Here is a 22,578-nt window from a genome sequence, read left to right on the forward strand (position 1 = left end):
AAATTCTGAGTATGTTTACTTGATTTTATAGGATTTTCCCCAGAAGAATCCTGCCACAATGCATGAGATGTATTACCCAGGAGTTCATCCCCTTTTTATTTTTCTCTCTTCATTCTTTCTTGTTGGAGGATCTATTACAAGAACTGTAAATGAAGGCCCTAAAAAGATCTCTCGTGTTGAAATAGTGTTCCTAGGGAAAACTCTCATAAGTTGAAGTCATTCAGAAAACAGCTGCAATTGTTACTACACTGAAATATATCTACTCTGATGTACTGCAGTCTGTCTTGTAATGTCCATAGAAAAAATGTTAGTATACAGTCTCCCGTTTCTGTAGTTTAGACCTGCTTAGAGCCATAAGATCACTTTTCTTTATTGTTTAGTAAGTGTTTTTTAATGAAATGTACTGCTCTTGTTATATAGGACTCAAAATAAAATCTAAATCACTGTCCAATAAAAGAAAATTATTGAGTTGGATATCTAAAGTTACTACCCAGAGGCTACTCTGGTACAGTATTTATAAATCTCTAAACAGTTAAGTATAATTGTCTTTCTGGTTTTGGGGAAGAAAGCCAAATAGCAGTTTTAGTTACAACTGAAGAAAAATATTTTGTGATGTTCCCGTTCATCTAGTGGGTAAAACAACAAGTAAAATTCCCACAACCTAAGACTCTGAAAGAGAAACAAGAAAAACTAAAGGGGAACAGTCAATAGACGCTACCCAAAGAAGAAAGGATGGAAAGGTTAACAGGACGAATGAAAGGAGAATTACTGGAGCTCTCCCAACATAACTCCCACGGCAGAGTCCATCTTGGACTCAATCTCCCCAGGTGCTTTTGAAAAACATTATGGCTAGGAAGCACAAATGCTTAACATGGATCTAATATTCTTTGGCCTTCTCTCCAAAATACTTCTTGATAAAATAATCTCACTTTGTATTTGAGGGGACAGAATGAGAATCAGGAAGGATCAAGGGACAATAAAAGAATCTCCAGTACCTAAGAGTGATCTTTTTTCTCCACCACAAACATACCACTTTACAAACCTTTCTAGGAAGACAATCAGTCCACATCTATAAGAGGAACTGCAAGATAAAACAGGACTTGGCTTGTCACAAATAAGACATCTGACTGAGTTTATGAGTCATTTTGTGAAGAGGTGGGCCAAACTCCAAATTTGCAGCATTTTGTATCTCAGAAGCTGAGATACCTCAATGAAAGTGAGTGAATGCTTTCAACATGAGAACTTTCAACAATAGAGTTCCAATTTGAAAGAATTTGTTATTTTTGAGCAGAATTACGCATTCTATGGGAAGGAGACTAGCAAATCCATCCAGAACAGTTAGTAAGCTTTTACTTCTACAGAAGGCACCTTGTTTCCATTCACAGTTCTGTGTAGTCATGCATTTGGTCATATGTTTATAGACAGCTGATGATGAACATAGATTTTGCAACTTAGATAGTTTACTGTCATCAACTCTGGGTACTTCACGGTCCTTCGAAGCTCTGTCCAGAATATTTTTTTTTGTTTCTGTGCCTTGGAACTGTGAGCTATTTTTTCTTCTTCAGGAGGTCAAGCCAGAGCACTCTGCTTGGTTAAGATGCAATTATGGCAAGATCAGCTGGGACTCAATGCAGGCAGACCAGAGGATAAAAGTATTGTCTAACTACTTATAGAAGGTCCAGATAATTAACGCTACCCAGTCCAAAAGCCTGGGAATATTTTAACACTAGAAGGAGACATTAGCAAGTCTTTATTCCTGCATGAGAACGGCTGTGTGCGTATTAAGTTCATTTTGAACTAATAATGAGAAAATCCTTTGTTGATATAAACCAGATTAATTCAGTAGACTTTCATTCAGCAGTTTATCCATTGGGAACTGGTGGCCTTATTACAGAAGTTTCCCTATCAGGGAGCCTTTCTGTCATAGTACATCCTCCTTCTGTAAGGCCTTTCCTCTCAGATTGCATCTGGGTTCAGTTGTTGGTGCAATGCAATGTCCCTGGTTGGAAAGGGCATTATTGGATGGATATAGAAGGTTGGCTAGTGATTAATGTTCATATGCCTAGGACCGGAAGTGACTTTGCTGTTAAAGTAGATGATGAAGGTGAGCCTCTGGGGAAAAGAGAATGAAATCCCCAAATTTGTGGGTTCTTTTTCTGCTACCAACTTAGAACAAAGGAGTTACAGATATGGCCCTGCGCTTCAGCACTAGCCAATGATTATGGCTTATCTGATGGTTAAATAAATTTGCATCTTGCTTTTTAAGCCAGACTTGTTGTACTGGTGTCATCTTTTGTCTGACGCTGGAGTGAAATAATCACAGATGAAAACTGAAAAGATCCTTATGCATTCAATAAATTATCAATTAAATGACTGTATTTTTTTTCTTTTTCAGAGGCATAAACATAAATTACGTATCAGGTGTTCATATGAGATTCCACTGCTTAGTGACTACAAAATTAAACAAGCTTATTACTTAGAATAGCAAGAGCATGGTTACACTATATATGGTTACCCTCACCAAAAATCTCACAGCTTAGCCCATAAGTTTCTTGGGCTGCTCACATATTTTGTTTTGTTTCTTCTCTTTTTAGCACCCTGTCACAGGTCAACAGACATTCTTGCACACATCCAGATATTCTAATGTCAGTGTTTCCTATGATCATTAATAGAAGTCTCATAAAAGAACAGCACACAACACACTTTCAAAGGTGTTGGTGAGAAATGTCTTAATTCAAAATCATACATTCAGATCTAGAAAAATTCAGACTGTCAATACTTAAGGTTTGTACTAGCTAATGTGTTTAAGATAAGTAAGCATGTCAAACAATACACAAATGTTTAAACCAAAGTAATATGACAACTCGCTCTGTAAATAAAGGTATGCAATTGTTAGTAAGGAGTTGTGAGGTGGTTCCAGTATGCTGCTTGTTGGCCAGCAAAAGTTGAATCACCTGGTTTATATAACTGTCATGATAGTTGTGTCCACCATACGTTAAAGTCACATTTCATAGACAAAAATGTCACATTGGATATAATTTCCAGTAAAGTTTGTGCTATCTACAGATCTAATTGCTTCTGACAGTCTAACCATTGTATTTAAGGTCTTTCAAGAAAATGTACTGTACTGAAAGCAATGCAACCCATTCAGGAGTTATGACTAGCATAAGCAGAGAATTTCCTGGGAAGATAATTATTTTCTGAAGCAACTGGTTTTAGAAGAACCCCACCCTAGTCAGTGCTCCCAACTAAAACAGGGTGCTGGTTACCTGCCTAATGTTATGCCCCGTTTCCCCAGAAAAGCTACAGAAAGTGTCACCTTAATTTTTTTACAGGCAGACTGATATTTACCTGAAGAAATGTCCAGAATTTCTAAGTATGTGCTAATCTATTGTGCTCCTGCTTCTCTGCATTAGCACCATTGAATAGGGGCTGAAGGGATTTGGACCATGGCCCTAGTCTACATCTCCTGACAGAAGCTATGCAGCAACCTGGATATTATTGAATCATAGAACAATTCAGGCTGGAAGGGCCATCAGAGGGTCTCCAGGGTCAGCTATGAGGTCAGATCAGGTTCTTCAAGGCTTTATGCAGTCAGGTCTTGAATGCCTCCAAGGATGGAGAGTAAAAAATGACAGGTGTTCATGTGGTGCACAAGACTGTTATATTGCTAGGTTTTTCCATCCTCATTGAGGGACGGTCTAAGATCCAGTGTACTGCCAGAGGTAAAATACAAGAGCCAAGCATTGTATTTTAACTAACCTCTGAGCAAAGGCAGAAGAAGGACATTCTCTCAGACTGTCCGTGCTCAAGAACAGGAAGGAAAGGAGGAAAGGCATGAGACAAACAAATTCTATTTCTTGATGATTTTAACTATGCGTGTAATAGGAGTCTTAGAGAGACCCACTAAAGAATAGCCAATAGCCTGGTAGCAAAAATACACATCTGGTTTTGAGATACAAAATTTCAAATCCCAGCTCTAAATCAGCAAAACAAGGAAACTCCATGCCTGTCTTCCACTTCTTCAATGAGTTTCCTAATCATGACTATAAGTTATCATAGTGTGAGAAAGTCAATCTCACAAATTTTTAAGGGAAGACCTATGAAATATTTGGAGTTGTATTGCTTCCGGGCCACAGATTTGAAACTTCAAACACCCATGGGACTGAAAAAAACACTTCCTCTTCTTCTCTAAATCTACTTGTTATCCAGAGAGCTATCCAAAGTGACCTTGAAAATTTCAAACTTTTAGTCTTCCAGTACAATTTAATTCCAGTTTTATTGCCAATTCTAAGGAAGAATTTTCCACGTTCAAGAAGTTTTTGTATTTAAGAAGTTACATTGCTGCCTCTGATTTTTGGCTCATAATTCCGATTTCCTGATCAGAGAGTAAAGAGGAAAAACTGAACTTAATCTTAGTTCTCACAGTCCTTGAGGGAAAACTATCTCTAGGTCAGGCTCACGGGGAAATTGCAGAACAAAGCACTATTCTTTCTACACCTACATTATAGCAGGGCTAGATGCAAAGGGAGTATTTACTGTTTACTGCAGCACTTAAGAGGTTTATCAAAGGTTGGACTTCAGCTGCATAAGCTGGAAGACCCTTCAGGGATGGGAAGATGATTGTTTTCACACTGATGGTCTTTGCCAGGGTGCTTATGACTGCTTTGCAGCTGCTTTGCACAGGCACAGTTGGTGTAAAATAGCCTTTGGCTACCTATGAATCAGTCCCCTGCTCTCAGTAAAGACTGAAAGATTTTGTTGAATGTCCTTAAATGGGATGAGTACATGTCAAACCACGTGAAGTAATCAGCTTTGAGTTAATTCTAAGTGGCTTTTTGAGCAAGAAGGCACAGGAACTGTAAAGAGAGCCTAAAATTCTCCTTTTTATTTTACTTTTTGGCTTGTATTGCTCAGCTCTTTTTCTCTGTGGTTGCAATGTGCTTTACATAAAAAAGAAATCTTGTTAGACAGAAGCTTCAGGTATTCCGAAGTGAGTATGAGTTAGCTTTGGCTATATAACCGCAGCTGCCCTGGTAAGAAAGCCACAGAGCCACAGGGCAGGGCCGGGTGAAAAAGCAATAATTTTATATATTTTTTTTGGAAATTTTTTAAATGAGAAAAAACATCAGTTTCACGTTCATTCATTTTATCTCTGCAAGATGTGCTTTGTGATGTAGCAGAGAAACTACGTGACTGTCCCTTTAAAAGCCATCATACCAATCAGCAGGTTTAACTGTCAAGCAAGCTGATGTAGGGCTCTTTGAATTACTGAGTGAGGGATATTCTTCCTGCCAGGTCCTGTCCCCTGTAGGCACTGCAGAGAAGTATTATAGGGCAGTCCTTACCTTGGGAATTAGCCTGCAAGACCCCAATGCTGTCATCAAACTGCATAGATTTGATGTTGAGTGACGCCAAGATGCATTCCTTGTCCTGCAGCGAAGCATCATCAATATTATTCTGATTGGCTGACAGGATAACGCACATGTCGCAGAGGTTGATGTTGACAGCCCTTAAATCAGCCCGACTTAATGGCGTACCCTTCGGCACAGGGAAAAAAAGGGCGGGGGGGGCAGGAGAGGAAAAAAAGAAAAACAAATTAAAGATTGAGAAGGAGCTTTGGGAAATTATTTAACAAGTATCTTTTTTATGCTCTGACATTAAGCTGGTCTAACTATGTGCCAGGGAATAGGAGATGTGTGCTAATCTAAAGGGTAGTTGGTGCTGATGGCAGCATTTTAGGTTCAGTCTCAATACTCAGTCAAGCTATTACTAACAAACAAGAAACAGGAATAATGCCAGCATTCTACATCTCATCGGTGACTTGAAATTGTCTTGATTTAAGTTGCTATCATGTGGCAACCTCTGGCTCTCCAAATATAACAAGGAGTGTGTTTTAAATGTCTATTTATCTACCACCAAGTCGCAATGGTCTTGGGCAAAAGAACAGCAATTTAAACAGGAAAGCATTATGTGTCCTACACATTTGAAATGCAATCAGGATAAAGCTATTTTTTTTACTACCTGGAGCAATGCACAAAAAAGGTTAATCCTTTTCAATGCATGTTTTTAGTCCTTCTAGAAGGAAAAGACACTGATCTTCAAAGTTCTGTGATAAAACCCTTTGAAACAGAAACAAGACTTTATCTTAATGGGCACAACTCATGCAACATTCCCTGCTTCCACAATTTGCAATCAGAGAACAAATGCAATAACTAAAATGAAATGTTATGGTAGTCCATGGGGTTTTTTTTCATAGTCAACACAACCGAGACATGACACTTAACCCATTATGTTTTGTTTAAAGGTAACACTTGCCTTTCACATCCAACAGTCCACATCTCTAGTTACAGAATATTAAGTCTATGTCACAGGGGCTGCAAGGTCCAGGAAAAAAAAAAAAAAAAGTTTTTTTTTGTGGAAACTAGATTCTGCTCTGCTGCCTGACATGGTTTGGTACCCAAAGACCCTAATGATGATGAGGAAACTAAGATGTCCCCTTGTCACACAGCGACTTTCATAAAACCAAGTCAAAACCCTACTCTTCCACCTCCTGATGACTCATGGTGAATGTCTCCTGAACTCCACTGGGAATATTCGATACAAAATTGAATTTAAAAAGCACAAAGTGGAGGCAGAGCTCAATTCTTATGCAGTGATTGCCATCTAGTTTCAGATAACCAGCCTGACTATTCCACGTTACTTTCAATAATTTGAGGCATGAAGCCTTGTGGAAAACAGTATATATTAAACAGATATGATTTAGTTATAAAGTACTCAAAAGTTAGGATATGATTATTCCTGCCACCTTAATTTAGCCCTTTGTGTCTGTACTGTGCATCAAGTGAAGCAGGATTCCTGTGGGGAAAAATAATATGCAATCATGTGATTAATTAAAGGCTTACTCCTAATGATTTTATGCAAAGGGACAGAATTAAGGCTGCCTGAGGATATTTAAAATTGGCATTTGCCTACTTTTTAAGAGTTTACTTAGCAGCTTAACTGCCTCCTTTAATACAGATTTTAAATTAAATTTCCACTTTAAAAAAAAAACACAAACAAAACCAAAACCAGAATAAATGTTTTCACATCCAGCTGTAACCACATCCCCATCAGACAACAGCAGCAAGTTTTACCTCGTGAACCAAAGCACAGAGAAGTAGGAAATGAGTTTGAGTGGCCTCCCTTTAACACATGATTCCTACTGGTATGATTTCAGAAACTTTAGTAGACTTTTAAATTAGTATAATTAGATCAGAATAATGCTAATATTTTTAACTTTATATCACCATTTTGAACCAGATATGCTAAGAAGAAAAAAAAAAGAAAAAGCAGCAATGAAGTCTGTGAGGGTCTTCAGCACCCCTGATGTAAGCACTATGTAAGAAACAATTCCTTTACATATTCTGTATTTTTAAAGGTGCATTAACTAACTACTTAAGCTGTTTTAATTAGTCCAAAACTACTCTAACGTTGGGTGCATACTGACTGGGGAATATAAAGGTGGTGTACATTTCCTTAATGCCTCTTCAGAATTCAGAATCGAAACTTTACAAATATGCATTATAATAATGGATACACTTTACATACTTGATAGTTTAGAAGTAGGAGCTGGATTCTATTCTGCTCCACACTTCAACAGTATTATTAATTTAATTCTGATTCCTTAGTCTTTAGCCTTCACAGTGACTGGAGTTAAAAGGGATTGGCAGGAAGAGGAGGATATTAACTGACCAAATCTGATATTGACACCATTTTCGTGACAGCAGAGAATCTTGTGACACTGCCTGTTGGATCAGTTTACAAAAAAAGCCAAGGGCTAACACTAAAACTGCATTTACAGTAACAAAGATCTACAGCCTGAATTAATCAAAAAGTGAAGGCAGTCTTTCCATTCTATAGACTTATTCAGTTGAGGTTACATCCATCATTGATTTATTTATTTTTAACTGCTGAAATGTAATTATTAAGAACTGGTAAACTCATAATTTTTCATTCTGATAAAAACATCCAAACTAACTTTACTCTGTACCGTACAGAGCATTCTCTTTCATACTAACACCATGGGCTCATTTCCTTCCTGCCTACATTTCTGTGGGTCATTTACAGCTATGATCACCTAAGATCACTAGCTTGGAGGGCTTCATTTGTTTGTCCTGGAGCTCATGTTTCCACATTTTGGGCACATGAGTGAATGATAATGATTTATAAGAGAAAAAGGACCTCTGAATTGTGGTTTTAGTGGTTGTCTCTACTAAAATCAATAGGAGCTTTTCATTGATTTCAAAAGGGTCAGGGTTTTGCCATACTTCAATACAAGAGGATGGCAGGACTCTTGTTGAACTGAAATGCTATGGCAATGTTCCTTATAAAGTAGGCCAGCCTACAGAAAGGTTTTATGAATACCGATGGATATTATGTAGACAGATTAACAATAATTTGTTTTCAAAGATTTTATGGGTATAAATATATAAAAAACGTCATAAATAACTACTGTCATTCTGTCAGGGAAATCACAACATCAGAACTGGCTACATGCAGTGCACTACAGTGAATGCTCGATATATAACACAGCTAATACATTTGATAGCAGCTGAAATTCATCCGATGAGGATGACGAGGAACCAAACACAGCGGCAAATATCTTCTAATAAGGTCTCACAGGGCTCTGTTTTCATACAGACAGTAAAGGGAAAATCTAAGTCCTCAGGCCTATAAGTAGACAAAAGTAAAAAAGCCTAAGATCAAAGACAATATGAATCTGTCCAGTTGGTGTCCTAAATAACAAAGTATCAATAATATGGCTTTGGACTTACAGGCAAGATTGAAACCTTGGGGAAGTTATGCAGTGTCTCCCATTCCCTTCTCAGGTATTCAAGTGAACCCACAAACACAATATGCTTGAGTTCATGGTAGTGAAAGTTGCTGGCTCGTAATGGCATCACTAAATTTCTTAATCCAATCAAAGCAGATTTAACATCCCCAAATATGCAAACGACTACATGCCCACTTAAAACTGTCATCGCTGCTTCACTTCGAGTCTAAAAAAAAAAAAAAACAAAAACAAAAAGACAAGGGAGAAATGAAACAAAGGGAAGCTTAAATCATATATTGAGTTTTAAACCAGGAAAAACACAACTGTCAATATTTTTCATGCACAAAGACGCAGTTTGATAATAGCTGTTCATTTTACCCTTATTTATTCTTCATTAAACGTGCTCAGCAGAAGAAAATTTCATTCTTGTTTGTAAATCCTTCAGCATTCGGGAAGACATTGTACTGGACCAAATTCTGGTCCTGTATATGTTTCTACACATGTGGATTAAGACTGGTTACAACCAAAGTACTGTGGGTTTAGCTAAGAACAGAATTTGACCTACGATGCATTAAGCCATTAGAAGGATTACAGAAAAGAGATGCAAAACCAGTCTTAGCTGACAATTCACTAGTGGGTTTTTTCCAGGACCAATTTGAAAAGGAAAATGTGAGTGCCCAATGGTTTTAGTAGGGCTTTGCGGTATTACACATATCTTGTGAATTGAGGACCAAATTCTCTTAGAGTCAAAATTCTTATTTTAGGACAAGCTGCCACTACCCTGAGAAGCAAACAAAGAATGCTCTGCACTGTGCTGCTTTACAATGGATACCCACAATACTCCTCAGAGCTTCTGTCAGTAAGGAAAAACTAGTGGGCAAGATCATGACTGATACTAACTTTTCAGATCCACTGGACTTCATGAGTTGTTGAATAGATAGAAGGAAAAAAAGTTTCATGGAGAACATTTGAATGATATTCAGAATTATCTTCTTGTCTCAGTGACAAGAATAAATTTTTGCACTAATTTCATCTGTGGTAATGTCAGTTGAACAGGCAATTCAAACACCAAGATGAATAAATAAAGTCATTACCAAAAAATGACCGTAATTTCTGGAGCCAGTCTTAGCATTATTGCACTCCATCAAGTAGCTGCAGATCCACTGATATCATATTGCCAACAAGTTGTACGCTCAGTACCATTACACAGAAGTTTTGCCCATGAATAAAACTAAGACAACGGTGAACTGCAAAATTTCCCCCTTGCTTATCCATAGCATATGCCCTTTTTCTAAATTATGGAAGCACGTTATTGTGCAATGCAGACTGGAATACGCAGCAGAGGTGTTCACTATGTAAGAAGAACAGGAACTCTGATTAGAAGTTTTCTCATCTGTTAAAAAATACACAAGCTTTCAACTTCTCTGGGGCAATTACGCTGATTTTAATACAACTCTACTAAGAGAGTGGTCTCGGCCTTTCAAACAGCAGAAGGCATAAGTGAATGCTCAAATGAAGCATGCAAGCTGTCCCATGCCTCTGCCTACGGGTCTGGAATACTCAGACTTTACAAGACAGAGACTAAGTCTTGAAAGAAATTATGTAAAAAATGTCACTCTATAATAGTCATTGATCTGTACATAGTCATGTAAATTTGACTGCATGTCAAATTAAGTTCTTACTACCTGATACTGCTAGAATCTCGCAGAGCCAAAACAGACCTTGGGCAGAAAAATTAATTCTTTTCTGATTGAGGCATCATCAAGTATCAATTAGAAGACAACCTGGGAAATCCTATCATCTTCAAATTATGTACTAATTTGTACTTGTGTGGTCTCTAAGGACAGCGTTAATTTTGCATGGATATGAATGCAGACACAAATCATGGACTGTGAGGTTGAAAAGGTGCAGGGAAGCATTTTGCTGGCAGTGTCTTTTTTGGTGATGATGCATGAAGTAGAAACAACCTGGCCAGACTTGCAGATTCACAGGCTAGTAGAGGAAAAAACTGACACGGTGTCAGCAAGAGATGAAAAAAGAGGCACTCCACAGCACCATTTTTGAAGAAACACTTTACAAAGTGGGATAATATGTAAAGGTTGTCAGCTAAAATGCATTTAGAGCATGAGGGCATGTTTCTATCTCTGTCTATTACAAAGTATTGTACAGTAGGGCTGCCCCTCCTTGACGGCTGAATACATATAAATGCATATTATTTAAAGCTGTTCAGCCAAACTCCATCTCACGGCTCAGTCTCTAGAATTTGGAATTTACTTGCTTGACTGTTTAAACACCAATATTGCAATTCCAGGCAACGTCACGGTTATTACTGAAACCCCTGAGGAGAAGTCGAGACAAGCTTTTAACCCCTGACTGCTAGAATAAACCGGGGCTGTCACCATCGTCGCCTACACTGTGCCACAGTGCAGGAAAATCTAAGAGAGCAGGTTCAGGAAAACCTTTATGAAGTGCGACAAAGTGAAGATCCACCAGGGACTTCATTTCAAATATCATCAGTTTTGTGTATGAGATCTGGAGTTAGTAACTTGTTACTCTTAGGTATGAGTACATGAGCACAAGTGGCACAAACTTTCATCGAGCAAAATAGACTGTGATAGGCCTTCTAATTATTTTTAATGACTTGAGTCAGTTTGATGGTTTCCCCAGTTAAACAAATGAAACAAACATAGACTAGGCTCACTGCAACATGCTAGAGAGGCAGAGTAGTAGTACTACTTACTCTGGCCTATTTGGGCATCTCGAGATGTTGGAAATTGAAAGAGAAGTTCTAAGAGAGCAAAATTCACATCAATAAGTAAGAGATAATGCAAAGCAACACTTGCCTGTATTAGAATCATTACTGCTTTGTGTAAAGAGATAAATGGGATGTGTAAACATTTAAGTATTTCCAATCTTAATTCTCTAAAGACTTAAAGCAAATTTGCAAATTTCAGCTTATGAAAGAAACTCTCTATTGTGGACCAATTTTTATTGTTGCATGTGGCATACAGATTCATGTAATCAAAACTCTTTAACCAAAATGCCAGCTTCGATTTCACCACGCTGCATTTCCGATTTTGATTCATTGGATTTAATGATAGTAGAGATTTATTTATTTATCCATTAGACACCAGTTCACGGTTCAAATAACCTCTTTTCAAACACAGCTTATCATCAATACCTACCAAAATAACCTTTTCAATGTCCTTGGCTGGACACCAATGAAACATCCCTGTAGAGTCATATTTTTTCACATTGGCATCCATATTGTCAATCTGTTCGTTGCCAGGAATTAACAAGGGGTCATGCCTGGGGAAAAACAAGTTGAGGACAACATAAGTGGAAAATATTATGAATTATGGATGGAAAGATATCCCAAGAGCTGTGTTCAAAGAGGGATACAAGTAAAAAAATGAAATGTATTTACACTTTAACATGCTTTCAATGCTCGCACTTTTAAACAAAAGCTGAAAAGAAAAAAAAGTTAATTTTTAAATTTTGGGTGTAGTTTCGAAGATTTTCTATACTCTTTCTGCACCAATTACCATTTACTTTTAAACAAGGCTTTCTAACACCATCATATCCATAAAAGTTTTTTCTTTCCAGTCTCACCCCTCCAAAATAAATATTGGAGTTGCTATTAAGCATCTGCGATGAAGTAGAAGGGATAGGAGCAAAGCCCCATGCTGACTGACTGGCATAAGTATGGAAAGCCAATTACTTGCTTTTACCACATACAACTTCTGACGTGATGCTCTTCGCAGTAAAAGCTTTAACAGGCTGCACTTTAAATATTTTAGCAATTTGCCCAATCATATTTTGCTTTCCCAAACTGAAGCCCTTTAAAGATTCAACAGTATGTCATTTTAGAGCAGCCTGACTAACAAATGCCCACATCTGGAATACATGATTTTAATACCAAACAACAATGTCCATTTTCTCTGACAACTCTACCTGTGATAACCTTCTAAGTGTTTTTGCAGCAAGATTTTAAAGCACAAGGCTTCTCAAAGGAGAAGCAAATAAAAGACATTTTTGTAAACTTGCTCTCCAGCTATATAGTTGCATCTAAGCACAGACACATACAGTTCTTTAATTTATGTGCTAAAATCAAACATTAAGCTAAGTACTAAGTGACTCCAACACTCTCAGATGCTAGTGAGGACCCCTAAGTGATTGCATTGTACAATAGCATTAGAAGGAGGACCATGTTTACCAGGCATAGGGTAAACTGACCCTAAAATCTTAAATTCAAGGAGGGAACAGAGCTTTCTCTGGCAAAACTAGAAGTCTTTACTTCAGGTTTTTGTCATGAATGCTTGAAATATCCTGATATAGAATTGTAACATTTCAAAGATGAAAATATTTGCAATGTGGGAATATGCTAAGTACTCTCAGACAGGTAGCAAAATTTTAAAGCAGTTTGCCTTTTGAAGCCTGTTAAAGAAATGCTCATATTGGGTGAACCCTTAAAACTGGAAAGTTTACTGCTTTTAAAGCACATGAGCCAGCACACTGCAGTAAGAATCTCTCTTCTGAATTGTCTACTAAAGCGGACTTTGAACACTGTGTATGACATAGGTTCTAACATAGGAATATAGGATAAGTTACCATGCTTAAAATAGTTATGCTCGCAGGTCTAAGAAAGGTATAATCTCTAATTCCATCAGGGTGATTAATTTGTATAATTTTATAGCCACTGATTAGATATCAGTTGAAATGAGTGGAAAATTCTCATTCATTTCACTTAAACAGGGTTAACTCTATAGAAAGCGACTTAAAAGAACTTGAGAAGCTGTTCCATTTAAACCAGAATCTTTTGATGCTTTAAGAAAAAGCAATGCACTACATAGCAAGGCATAAATCAGACTCATCTGGAAAACCAAATACTACATTTTGAAGTTTTTTACATTCACTCAACAGAGATACAGCTCGGTGCATTTCACTATCAACCCTCCTTGGCAGCACAGGAATCTCTAGGGGACTTTGACTCTACTTCAGGTTGAATAGTGTAAAATAGTGTAAGGCCTTGCACAAGTGTGCATTTTATGGGAAGCAGAAGTGACTTCTTGATGCAAAAGCTGTACCAAGTAATTTATTGTTTTTTTAATTTCTAGAAAAATATCTAGACTCTGCGTTCTCTTACTCCAGCCATTAGCAAGTTGCAGCCATGGTAGTTTTGGCTGAGAGCTAACTATGATGCTGTTCATGGGGCATCCCTTGCTGCTCATGGCTGCATGTGGCACAGTATGGTCTGCAAGCATGGATTCCATTTGAAGGGTGCACACATGTTCAGACATTTAGTGGTGCTCTGTCCTAGCTAATTTTTCTGATGGAAATTGTTAGCCATGTGTTTCAAAGTAAGCACGTTTGCCAAAAGGTTGGGAATCTTCAGGAGATTCACTCAGAAATGTTTTTCTTTCAGTTGTTTTTGTGTTTTTGTTTTTTTCTCAGTCACAGAAATTATAAAAATTGAAAGGAATCTTACAACTAAGCAGGTGATAACAGATATCTGACATCAAACTATGGACAACTGCCTTGAGGTCTGAGGCAACTGGTGTTCCTCAGGGGTTGGTGCTGTTTAACATCTTTGTCAGTGACATGGACAGTGGGATCGAGTGCACCCTTAGCAAGTTTGCAGATGACACCAAGCTGTGTGGTGGTGTGGACACGCTGGCGAGAAGGGATGCCATCCAGAGGAACCTTGTCAGGCTGGAGAGGTGGGTCTGTGAGAACCTAATGAAGTTCAACAATGCCAACGCAAGGTCCTGCACATGGGTCAGGGCAATCCCAAGCACGAGTACAGGCTGGGTGGAGAATGGATTGAGAGCAGCCCTGAGGAGAAGCACTTGCGGGTGCTTGCTGAGAGAGTCGGGTTGTTCAGCCCGGGTAAGAGAAGGCTCCAGAGAGGTCTTGTAGCAGCCTTCCAGTACCTAAAGGGGGCCTACAGGAAAGCTAGAGAGGGACTTTTTATAAGGGCATGGAGTGATAGGACGAGGCAATGGCTTTAAACTGAAAGAGGGTAGATTTCAATTAGAGATAAAGAAGAAATTTTTTACAGTGAGAGTGGTGAAACACTGGAACAGTTTGTCCAGAGAAGGTGTGGATGCCCCATCCCAGAGGTGTTCAAGGCCAGGTTGGATGACGCTTTGAGCAACCTGATCTAGTGGAAGGTGCTCCTGCCCATGGCAGAGGGGTTGGAACTAGACGATATTTAAGGTCCCTTCCAATCCAAACCATTCTATGACTCTATGGTTGTTTAACTCCCTATTGACGTTTGAGGTAACAAATGTGATTTTTTTTTTGGTTTAAATTTTAAATTTTTTTAATATCAATACATGCACTTATTTGCAATATGATAAATTGTTTGGATCCTCTGCTTGACTGCTTGGAGTACAGCAAGTGGGATCCTTAAAAGAAGCAAACAGAATGGGACGCACAAGAAAGGATGCTAATAGATATTACTGTACTGCTTTTGCTCTAGGAGAATGGATTATTGCCTGAGCAGGAAACTATGATAAGACTACCACACGTTGTGTTTTAGACTATGTGGGTACTACTTTAAGTGTGTTTATTAAATTTAAATCTTCTGGGCTAAGCTATTATTTTAATCTGTCTTTAATTAATGATTTTTCATTCTCAGTAAAGCGATTCCTGAAGACATCTATGGAGGTTGAAAACTGTTTACTACTATGGTCCAACTTAGTCCTCACATGTTAGAAGATATGCTGGTTTATGTATTTAAAAACTGAATTGATCTTTGCATTTTATATTTTTTTTTAAGCCATGGTCATTTTATGAAGCAATACAGTAATAAAATAGTATTACTACTTGGACATATACATCTTGTTAATCTGATGATCTAAACCTGTTTGCAAATACTAAAAATTAATTAAGACAGACATACAGAGGCCGAGGCTGTCAAATTGCCTAAGGGGTTTGGACACCCCTCTTCCCATTTAAATTTGTATTACACAAGCATTACAGTTGTTACCCTTACAGCAAATCATGGACTGAATGGTTTTCTAGAGCCTCTCTGCCCCCTCACCCTTGAAGATGGCCCTGTCAAGCCATGCTTGAGTCACATTGGCAGGTTACTGTGGAAACGCCTGTGTAAGCGCTACAGCTATTACGTTCTCTAGGGCTGTAAAGTCATCTGCTTTGAAAAATTGAAATTATAGGAAGAACTACCTTCTGTAGATTAAAATCCATAGTGTTTGGTTTTAATTGAGATGTTGGATTTTACGACTTGCAGCAACGAAAGCATTTGGTTATTCCGGTAGGAAAAGATAGGCATATATAGCATGCATGGGAGAAAAAGGAGCAAAAGTTAAATTTCCCTCATCCATAACTCTAGTTTAAAAATAGCTTCTCTGGTTCTTATGGCAGATATTACATACGCATGACTTAAAACAAAGAGCAAAATATCATCTTTTCAAGGTTTTGAAGAGCATATAATGCCACTTATGATCAATTAAACTTGAAAACGATGCTAAATGCCATGCTACAGCTGCAACCCCAAAAGTCTGCCTGGAAGACAACAGCCTAAAGCAAAACCATAAATCTCCACTTCAGCAAACCTACTGCGAGGAAGTCAACATTATATTTTAAAGAGCACTGCTTTCCTAGCTACATTTATAAATACCTGCAAACTTACCTACTTGGAGTTTTTTGAGTCTGGAACTTCTGAGTAATGACTGGCAATGGACAGAACTGAAAAGACCATTGGGGAGAATGGCTGCCTCTTAAATGACGATTGTTTAGCACACTCTGTATTCTGTCACCTTTATCTTAACCCTCTTACTGTCATTCATATGCAACTGAGCATTAGAGCAACATACAATCATTGATCTGCAGTGGAATTGCTCCATATGTTGAGCACTGGGAACCAGATACTGTATGACCAGTAGGGACCCTGGTGTTGTCTGAAAAACTGTAATCTGTTAGTCTTTGCACATCAGTAAAACAATGACTTGGCTACTTTTCTTCTGCCCTCCAATAATTCTTCTTATATAAATCAATGGCAAAATACACCTGGGAACAACACAACTCCTCTTCAACCTGTGTTTGACAAAGTCTGCAATATGCCTTTCTCAGGTAGATTAAACATACCTTGATTTTGCCCACAAAAAGATGTTAGCAGTCTCCTGCTCAAGATTCAGGGCCTGAAACTCATCTTGTGTGTGGTCCAGGAATTTGAGTTTTCCTACCTGACTTTGTATATGGATGTATGTTTGTGAGCGTATGCACACACATTTTAGGAGGAGGAGTGGGTTTGCTGAAGGTAAGATAGAATTGAAGACACACTAGAGACTGTCTCATGCCTCTGAAATTTCTCCTACAACTACCTTAACAAATTGTGCCAATTAACATGCTGTTAGCATTAGACCATATGCAGCCAGTGCAGGTGCTAATAATTGAAAAAGCATTTAGAGCTTTTACACCTGGCTGAATATTTCATGATGTGCTGCATGTTTCACTATTTACTCAGTGGGCCTCTGTCACTTCAATCTTCTCTGACTGCTTTGACTGGTGCTATAAAGCTCAACCAAGATAGAGTGACGGCTTGTCACAGGCAAACTCCAATGACTCCAGCAGCTCGCTGGGACTAGCTGTGAAGGTTGTCCGACATTCTGATGGAATTCAGCAAATGTTTTGTGACTAATACACCCAACATTTGTCGGCTACCATTAGCCATTCCCTGTGACCCTCTGCAGTCTGTGTGGATGGTATTAAGTTGTAATGAGAATTTGTTGCCTATGTGTGTTACACTAATGACACTCCTCTTACTGATCCTTTCTTTCACAGGGTTAATCAGCAATGAAATTTGCAAGGATTCAGTGCCCAAGTGCACTGGGCTTTAAAGAAGAAACTCAATGCGACAAGAGAAAGAAATCTGCAGTTTACTTTTAAAGGTTTTCTTGTCATACTCAGAAGCTATCCTAATATTGGCTACAATCTTACGCTGTCCTGACTTTTTCCCTAAATCTACCAAGACGAATATATCTAATACATGCTTGGTACCTAGTGCCCTGTGTAAGCTTATGGCTGAATTACAGTGCTAAGAATACTAACATTCTCCTTCCTTCCCTCTTGCTCTGCCCAGATGTCGCTGAAGGGTTTTTTTATCCTCGGAAGCCTTACTGAAGACTTCACATTAATTTATCAAGACTACTAAGGACACTGATATAGAGCTGTTTACTGTAAGAATCTTGCTCATTAAAGCATCTTGATATCTCAGGATATGCTCAGAATATGCTCTGAAGTATGAATCCTCTCACATAGAAAAGTCAAAAAGTAGTTAACTTTTAGACTTTATATGAGCAATTTAATGAGGGGGAGACAAGGCACACAGCCAACGTGTCTTCTGGTTTTATATTTCCTACTTATACCTACTCAAGCTGTAGAACTAGCAATCTTTGAGAGGTAGGAGAATGTACCTGAAAAAATAATTTTTCATTTGTAAAAAAATAAACCCATAGTTCAGTGGCATCATAAAACATAGGAGTGTTTTTTGCCACTTAAATGAGTGGGTAGTCTTTATACCTTACAATAAAAGCTACTACTTTCGCAGTCAAAGTTTATAAGAATACATTATTGTCCTTAAATCTGGTGTCATGGTTTAACCCCAGCCAGTAGCTCAGCCCCACTCAGCTGCGCACTCCCTGCCCCTGGTGAGATGGGGGGAGAGAAATCAGAAGGGTAAAAGTGAGAAAACTCATGAGATGAGATAAAGACAGTTTAACAGGGAAAGTAAAAGCTGCGCACACCTGCAAAGCAGAACAAGGAATTCATTCCCTACTTCCCATCAGCAGGCAGGTGTTCAGCCATCTCCAGGAAAGCAGGGCTCCATCACGTCTAACAGATACTTGAGACAAATGCTATCACTCTGAACACTCCCCTCTTCCTTCATGTTCCCCCAGCTTTATATGCTGAACATGATGTCATATGACATGGAATATCCCTTTGGTCAGTCGGAGTCAGCTGTCCTGGCTGTGTCCCCTCCCAACTTCTTGTGCCCCCCCAGCCTACTCACTGGTGGGGCGGGGTGAGAAGCAGAGAAGACCTTAACTGTGTGAGCACTGCTCAGCAGTAACTAAAACATCCCTGTGTTATCAACACTGTTTCCAGCATAAATCCAAAACATAGGTCCCATACTAGCTGCTGTGAATAAAACTATCCCAGCAAAACCAGCACACCTGGTTTAATCTAAAGAGTTTTTCTTTCCATTGCCTTTATCCAAGTGGATCTTCTGTTACTTTGGAGCTTTACAAAAAAGTCTGCTGAGTTTTCCACTGTAAAATTATTTTCTTTTTCCTGACACTGCTCTCTCATCTCAAAAACACTTGTACAAGATTTCACAGTATTCTCAAAAAAAATCTGATACTCTTCTTATTCCCATGGTTTATACACAATTACTAATGTAGCAACAGTCAGAGGGCTAATGTATAGTACCCCTATCATTCAAACATTTCATTCTATAGCCTTGTTAAAACAGTCTAAGGTAACAGTGATTACTGAGCTACTCCTGTTGCTCATGTTGATTGTCGTGAACTTGTAAAACAGAATCAGGAAGTGAAATGTGCTATTAATACCTGCTGTGTTGCAGCTTAGTTATCATTGCATATTAGCACTGCATAAGTTAGCCTTGTAAATTGCTAACAAAGGATGTATATTTTAGAGTACAGGATGGAATTCTCCAAGACCGACATAAATATAAACCATTATTATGGTTAATCAGTGAGCTTTCACCTCATCAAACCTTGTCTTCGTGCCTGGTTTAGGGGAGTCATGGACAATGACCATATTTAAGTCTTTACCAGTTTTTGCTTGAGAAATGTTCCTTCTAGACCTCCCATCACTTTTTTTTGGCTTCTATGAGAAAGCTCACAGTTTCAGCTCATGGAAAGGCAGCACTACAACAGCAGGGGCAATACAAAATTCATCCTGAGTGGCACTAGAAGTGTGTGTGTACGTTGGAGTGTACATAGTGGGTGGGCAGATGAGGAAATAAATGTGCACATCCATTGTTCATGTATTTAGAATACTATATCCAACTTCAGGAAAAAAGACAGGAGGTTTTCCCCCCTCCACTTCAGATAAATAATCTCATTACATTTCCAGAAATGTACGCCAAAAAGCTCACTTTTTTCCGTGTCACTTAGCTGGGTCTTGACAGTCTCTGAGTAAGTTTTATGGTTTGGTTGGGAATTATTTAGATCCTTGACCAAGAAAAATCCTCAGGCTTATGAAATCTCCTTGGCAACACACTGAAAATCCAGCGTCCTCTGATGCCTCTGATTCTTATGTGATCAGGGACACTAATGATAATGACCCTTTGCTGAGTATGCTACTTGTCTAGAGGCCTATGTCAACTACACCACTACATTCAGAGTGGACAGGGACAAACTATTTGTTTGCTCTTCAGGCCCCTTGGGCCCTGTCATATGCTATTTGTTCTTGCATAAGAGGTAGTTGACTCAGCTGGGCTGACATTTCCTTCAAGTCAGTGTATTCCACTCATGCCGTAGCAGCTACCAAAGCATTAAGTGCAGACTTGAGCCTCAGCAACAATCCTTTTAAGTGGCTTTTTGATTCATATCCAGGGCTTGTTCACATTTACTGGTCATTCCGGAATCCAAAATAACACAATTTTTTTAAAACTAGATTTGATAATTTGTTATTCAGGTGACATTGACTCCTCATGTTTAATATGGCTGTTCATCAACAATATGCCTAAGATCTGTGACTGTGAGATGATGAACAGGTGACCTGATATCACTGCATGACATCAGAGGCATCAAATGTTCTACTTTACTTCTCCATCTCATGAAGGAGACTTGATATGTGATTACTGTGCTACTCACAGCTTTCCTTCCTTTTTCCTTCCACTTCATGTTTAAATTTTACTTTTCATTGTATCAGGATGTCCTTGCGTTCACATCTCCACAGAAGTATCCATCTTTTTCCTGTTGGAGTTATTTTAAATAATACTCATGTCTTGTGGGTTAGTGGGACAGACGTCTGTTTATGTAAACAGATAGAAATAACCATGACAATGTATTTTTCTAGTAATTTGCATTTTGAGATATGGTTGGAATTTGAAGGATTGTTTCTGATGGATTGCATCATTGTGATTTGCTCATGTCATTGATGCAATGCTGGACTCAGTTAGAACACTGACTTGCTAAATGTGAATCTAGACCATTTGTGATGTATACAAAGAACATTTGTATGCCTACCATCTATTTATTTCATTTACTGGCATTTAGAGACAACAACATCAAAAAGATGACATTGAAAAGATGTCTCCAATCTATCTATCCAGATCATATTTGGTAATACAGCTTTCTACTTATGTGTAAGTAAATCTGAAAAAATTCCCACTCTGACCAGGTCTAAATAAGCACCTGTCAGACCTCTTGTCACGATATCCCAGGGAATCCCTATGATATAGCTTCTGCCCTCTGCACTACTCCAGTGATAGCAGAAGTCATAAAGTTTTATCTCATGGAACAATACCCTTTTCCCTGATTTGCCATAGCCACTGCGGAAATCTAAAATCTAGGCAGCATTTTCAACATTGTATTAACTGTAGGACTGCTGAAAAAAAGTGATTCTGAAGACACAACTCTGATCACAATTTATAAATGAACTTTTCACATATTCCTCCTTTACGTGCTCTAGACGACTTGTCCTCCAGGCTCACTCTAGATCCAGGACCATATCTGAGGAAAAGTCTGCAAAGTAGCCAGCTGTTTCTGTGGGAGGGACAGGGGTGAAGCTGGTTTTGAAAAGGAGCTTTTAAAGTAAATTTAGGAAAAATATTGCAGAGATAAATATCAGCTACAGACATGACAGTGCTTTAGCTGATTTACCTCTTGTGTACTTTTAGCTGACATACACTAAAGATTTCTGGGCAGGAAAGCAAGTACCTGTCACTTTAGGCAATTTACAAGGGTACAAAACAGCAGATAATACAGCCCACCTTTGTTTATCAGAAAGGAGAAAAGCGTTTGGCCATTACACACAAAGCTGAACAGAGCTCTCTTCTGATTCAATCCACTTTGTCTTATTTAGCACCTTGAACCAAAATTAAGTCAGTGTAGATAAAGGGCGAGACAAAGAGATGGCTGGGTCTGGGGAGAGGCTGAGGGTGCCAACACTGCCCTGGTGAATAAATTTAGCAGCGAGGGAGAAGAGGAAGAAAACAATGTCTGGATTTGGAAGCCTGGCAAGTTCTCCACTGGCTGCTCGACCTGCGTTTAGCAATTCTGATGTGCTACTGAGCAGACAGCTCAGGCTCAGGACGACTACTCTCCCTCAGTCCCTCTTCAGCAGGCAATGAAAGTAGGCTCCACTTTGAAAATCTTCCCCCATCATGCAAACTGACACAGGCATGCTTTTCAAAAACCCACAGCCAATCTGTTGATCATTACTTATTTACAAAGGCCTTCGGGCAGAAAGTCCTGTAAAAACCATACTTGATACGGTATACACTAGCTTTTCTGCTTGTGGAAAAAAGTACCCTAAGGCTACCTCAAACCATCACTTTCTATTGCACATAAAATGTACCGTGTAACACTAAAGTATTTAATATATATGGTATAATATATCTACAGGAAAGGCATTTGTGTAGAAGTATGTTACCCTGTATTTGGTAATTTGATGTTTTGCTGAAGGCTATGACTTGAAAAAGCCTGCACCTAGTACAGAGGACCTGTCATCTCAGTACCCAGAGCCAATAGAATAAAGAAGTACCC

At 38.6% G+C, this 22,578-nt stretch overlaps 1 protein-coding gene across 1 annotated transcript in view; it reads right to left on the minus strand.

The window, feature by feature from the left end:
- KCNMA1 (potassium calcium-activated channel subfamily M alpha 1) overlaps window positions 1–22,578 on the minus strand; it is a 518,368-nt gene that overhangs the window by 42,732 nt on the left and 453,058 nt on the right. Inside the window, 3 exon segments of the mRNA XM_086616846.1 lie at window positions 5,349–5,541; window positions 8,817–9,041; window positions 12,001–12,124. Coding sequence (XP_086472972.1) covers window positions 5,349–5,541; window positions 8,817–9,041; window positions 12,001–12,124 — 542 coding nt within the window.

Source organism: Tauraco erythrolophus, chromosome 9 (assembly GCF_009769465.1).
Source record: "Tauraco erythrolophus isolate bTauEry1 chromosome 9, bTauEry1.pri, whole genome shotgun sequence".
NCBI lineage: Eukaryota > Metazoa > Chordata > Aves > Musophagiformes > Musophagidae > Tauraco > Tauraco erythrolophus.